Source organism: Anguilla rostrata, chromosome 17, assembly GCF_018555375.3.
Source record: "Anguilla rostrata isolate EN2019 chromosome 17, ASM1855537v3, whole genome shotgun sequence".
Taxonomy (NCBI): Eukaryota; Metazoa; Chordata; class Actinopteri; order Anguilliformes; family Anguillidae; genus Anguilla; species Anguilla rostrata.
Genome location: NC_057949.1, coordinates 16,893,834 through 16,898,513, shown reverse-complemented (window position 1 = coordinate 16,898,513; position 4,680 = coordinate 16,893,834). Strand labels below are relative to the sequence as shown.

General features: G+C 42.6%; 1 protein-coding gene across 1 annotated transcript; it reads right to left on the bottom strand.

The window, feature by feature from the left end:
- Positions 1-201: 201 nt before the first annotated feature.
- Positions 202-2,919, bottom strand: LOC135243205 (ADP-ribosylation factor-like protein 4D). The gene is made up of 2 exons (XM_064314848.1): positions 2,765-2,919; positions 202-1,496 (listed from the first exon to the last, which is right to left on the bottom strand). Exon 2 carries the CDS (start codon positions 1,428-1,430, stop codon positions 828-830), a length of 603 nt encoding a protein of 200 aa, XP_064170918.1. The 5' UTR covers positions 1,431-1,496; positions 2,765-2,919; the 3' UTR covers positions 202-827.
- Between the last annotated feature and the right edge of the window lie 1,761 nt (positions 2,920-4,680).

Sequence of the window (4,680 nt, the reverse complement as noted above, 5' to 3'; positions counted from 1 at the left end):
TAAGCCCCACCCCCTCTGACTCATGGCATAGCTATGGTCCTTCCCAGGCATTTCATATTCCTGTATGATGAATGTAATCTGAACTTTGTTCAACCACATTTTCATCATCCTTGTATTGCATAGAACATAGATTTCCTTTTTACAAGGACATAACTTGCCTTAGGGGTGACAGGTTAAAAAAAAAGGCCTTCCAGACAATACTCGTATCAGTCTTCAATAATTTATTAACTTTTAAGCATTACAAAAAAGAATATGTACAGTCTGTAAAAACACTTCCATTATTATGGCTACAACTTGAATTCTGCGGTGTGACAAGTTTTCACCACAGAAATTACGCAAAAGACTAAATAACTGTGGTGGTTCACATAGCCAGTGTGGCCTCTCTCTCCTCTGTGAGTAGAACCAGAATTCAGTCTCATGCTGGTGCCATCTCAGCACAGCACCACAGCAAACCTGGATAGGCTTTCTTGTAATTCAGCAAAAATCACTGACTTTGCCAAATTATGAACTTCAACTCGGCTGTTCAGGGAGGGGATATGAACAAAGGGAGGAATCCTTCAGACTTCCTGGGCAAAACTGGGCTGATGCCACAGCCTGCTTCAGCAATCACACGGTCCTTGGATAACAAGGGACTGTTGCATGGCAACTACTTCCCTAGGGATATCAGTTCAGTGCTGTGTGCTCCGAAAGACACATCTACCGGTCCTGCCCCAGTGACCATCAGAAAGCGTTCTTTTGGGGACTCCTTCCTTTCAAAAGAACCTTCAGCCACAGCGAAAGGAGTCAATTTTTTCGGCAACCCTTCCTGGTTGGGAGCAGTGCAACGCTCATCTCTTCTTTTTGCTGTGCCTGAGCATCTTTTTCCTCTTGAGGATCATCTCGTACAGTTTCTCCAGAGCGGGCTGAAGTCCCTGGCCATCGACGGCGCTGCAGCCCTGGGCGTGGTGCAGCGTGGACGGGCTCAGTTCGTGTAGCGCCAGGGCCTTCTCCACCTCGGGCACCGACAGCGCGGAGGGCAGGTCCTGCTTGTTGGCCAGCAACAGCACGGGCACGCCCTGGTTCTCCGAGGTGCGCGTGATCTTGTGGAGCTCCACCTTGGCCTCCTCCATGCGCTCGGCCTCGGCCGAGTCCACCACGAAGACCATCCCGTCTGTCCGCCGCGTGTACGACTTCCACAGTGGGCGGAGCTTCTCCTGCCCGCCCACGTCCCACACCTGGAAGGTGGTGGCCCGCGAGTTGCCCACCACAACCTTGATCTTCTCCATGTTGAAGCCCTTGGTGGGGATGGTGTTGACAAACTCGCGCAGCTGCAACCGGTAGAGCAGTGAGGTCTTGCCCGCAGAGTCCAGGCCGATGATTACCACGTGCAAGGACTGGAAATTTGGTAAAAAGGGAGTGTTGGGAGCAATCTCGGTAAACTGGTTCCCCATGGCTGCAGGATTCTCTGGACAGTTATTACGAGGCAGATTCTGTGAAGTTGTGGAGTCACTGTGCACCTAAACAAAAACGCAAAAACAAATGGTCACAATCTATCAAAGGCACCCAACACATGAGACAGACTGTCACTAACTTGGGTGTTAACCATAAATAATGACTTTGCAGGAACAATGGGTTGTACAGCACATAATACAATTAAGAGGCAAAAGAACAGAGCAAACGTAATTAAGTCTCAGTGGCTGTAGGCAGGGGGCAATTCACTTTGGCAGTTATCTATGCATTACAAACAAAATGTGATTGCTGTTCATTGTGTCTTTGTTTAAGTCACGTTCTTTCTACAATCCCATTGTTTTAGTTAAAACCGCTCTCAAGACTGTTTATGCTTCTGCATCGTCTTTACTAGAATACTACCAGCCGTTTTAGGCGAATATTTACGTAGCGCACCTAATCAGAAAGCCCGCAGCAACCCCTGACAGACTGCGTTGAAACAACAATAGCCTGGGTTAGAAATCCGAGCTAATTAGACTTTCAACCTCCACCCGCCCCCAATAAAAACTTCACATGGATTTATGTTTCACGATTAACCCTATAGGCTACTCCTCGGGAATAACTTTTTTTTAAAAGCCAATTCAATGCAGCATTCTATAGTCGCATTTGAAGCGTCTAAAAGAAAAATCTGAGTTAAAGGGGGATTCTTACACCCGGACTCGGACTTCAGCCACAATCTCACAAATCGGAATTACTAATTTGGTACATTTTATGGATTGTCGAATGCAGCAATCCTAAACGTAATCACACCCGAACTGGACACACTTCACTGCAAATCAGGATAATTCTGGAAGTGTAGGCTACAGCCATTCTGTAAAATCTTGCGCACAACCTTCAGCCCCGTCCCTGCATCATACGATAAAAACACGCCACGCTGTAAAACGTGAAGTGAAACGGTGAATTGAACATTATTTATGTGCATTAATTACTGTGCACATAATTTTACACTCTAGCGTTCGGCCGCTCTTTCGAGAGGCATTACCTCCTTGTTCAGTATCTAGGAGACGTAAACAAAATACTTTCCTCAAGACGACACACACTGTAAAGCATAAATCTGTCTGAAGCACCACAATCACAACTGCGAGATTATTTTAACCATTACATAAAACGAATTACCCTTCAAAAAATACTTTCCTAGTTTCAAAACACTGTCCTTCAGTCATATTTTTGTGCCCTGAGTTTAGTGGTCACTGAGCAAATGTAAGACAAATTTAAGGTGCAAGAAAAAAATTTATTATTATTTTTTTTTAAGTTATTATACCATATAAATTAAATTTACCTTTTATTCCTGTGCCTCCTTTGACGAATGCTGTCGTTTCTTAGCAGCAAGGATACAATTCCACAAATGTATGGTTGAAACCGGTAATCCAGAAATCCGAAAGGGCAACGCACGTCTTTTCGGCCCTCCGCCTAGCAACTCCCAACGAAGACTGAACCGAATGCGGTGAGCACAAGCGTTAGAAAGCAAACCCTTATGACGTAGAAAAACTAGGCACCTCTGCTCTCTAGTTCCCCCTGGCTGAACGTCTGTGGTAATTACGTACAAGTGATTCAACCAAGCCGCCGGCAAAACCGGTTTCTGAACTACGTAAAATTACTGCCATATTTTTATGAACACGGGTGTTGTCGTGTTCATAATTAGGTTTAATTTCACCTGCTAATTCTAATCAAATAACCTTAAATATGATTGTTCAGACTTAGGTTCGGCATTTTCTGAAGCAAAATAATGTAAGCCTAGATCTCAAAATGAAGTTTTTAAATAGCCTACATTGAATCAGCTTAAACGACTAATAATTTTGCAGCTCTTAGTTCAGTGTGTACCATTTACAGGTTACAACTTTAAATATTACAACGAGCTAATGTAATGATAGAAACGCATACAAACAAAATCGGATTGAGCCCAGGTAGAGCACATTGCAACACATGCCATGTTTTCATGCAACACTGATCATATCACTAGAAATCCCACAGGTTATTCTTAGCCACAACAGTAGGCTATCTGATTATAACAGGCCTCAACTCGAAGCGCAGTAGTCCACTGAACATTTTTTGCGATGTAAAAATAATTCCGAAATCACATGAATCTTAAACACAATCCAATGCAAACAACCTCTACCCCATAGAGAAAAAATAGCGAATAAAAGAATTTGTATATGGCAAGGATTTTTTTCAGTTTAAGAGAGCTCCGAGATAACACATTTAATAAACTCTACACTAAGCAATAAAATACGAAATCGCAACACACGAGCAGAGTCGTGCAGAATTCAAAGGGATGCCTGCGCCCCCATGCGTTTTTCCTGTACCGATGCAACTACTAACTTTCACAGCGTTACCATATTGGTGATTTCTGACCAAATTATGGTCATGTTAAAAATGTTATGCAGTTCAACATACCGTTGAGCAAGTTTGGATTTTTTTGGTTGGGTTACTATTACGTAAGCGAAGAGACAATGATACTGAATGGGGCTCCAGCGCTCTGCAATACAATTCGTTCAGGTCATTGCAAGCTAACGTATTCAAAATTCGGAACTGCCAGTTCCATTACATTACATTACATTCCAATTATTCCTGATAAAAAATATATAATTGACGATAAGCCTTTGTACAGCCTAAATGAGAACAGGTGGACATGCGTAAATGCAATTTTTTTCCCACAAGTATAACAATAGCAATTGTTTTTCCCGTCGTAAATGTAGGCTGAGGTACAGCGAGTAGTTTATTTTGTGCATACTGAATAGCCTAATTCCTTCTCTTCTATCGTCGTAAACCGACTCCTGAGTATGTGATGTATCGGGCTGGGCGACTTTCACACGCTTAAACATGACTTCAGTGACCCCAGTGGTCCAGTTTCACATGGAGTTGCTTGGTAACCTTCAGCCGGGTACTTGTTGGAAATGTATGGGTCCCTTGTACCGCGGGGCTTAAGTTTAACATTTGGCCCGGGTGAAGTTCAGCCATCAACCATCGTCCAATTTTGTCACCGCGAATCATCGGTTCAACATCAGGATTTGTAGTGAGTAACTATCAATTAGTTTTATTTTTATGTTTTATTTTAATATTTATTTTTTTTACATTAAAAAACAATCTATTTACCGTGCGTTCTTAGTAGCCTAAATCAGGATATATTTTAACAAAATTAAATACAAAACACATGTTATAGCGACATATTGGATATGAGATTTTAATTCTCTTTTC

Excerpts from the sequence above, each read along its gene's own strand:
- LOC135243205 (XM_064314848.1), bottom strand. The coding sequence starts at position 1,430 with ATGGGGAACCAGTTTACCGAGATTGCTCCCAACACTCCCTTTTTACCA.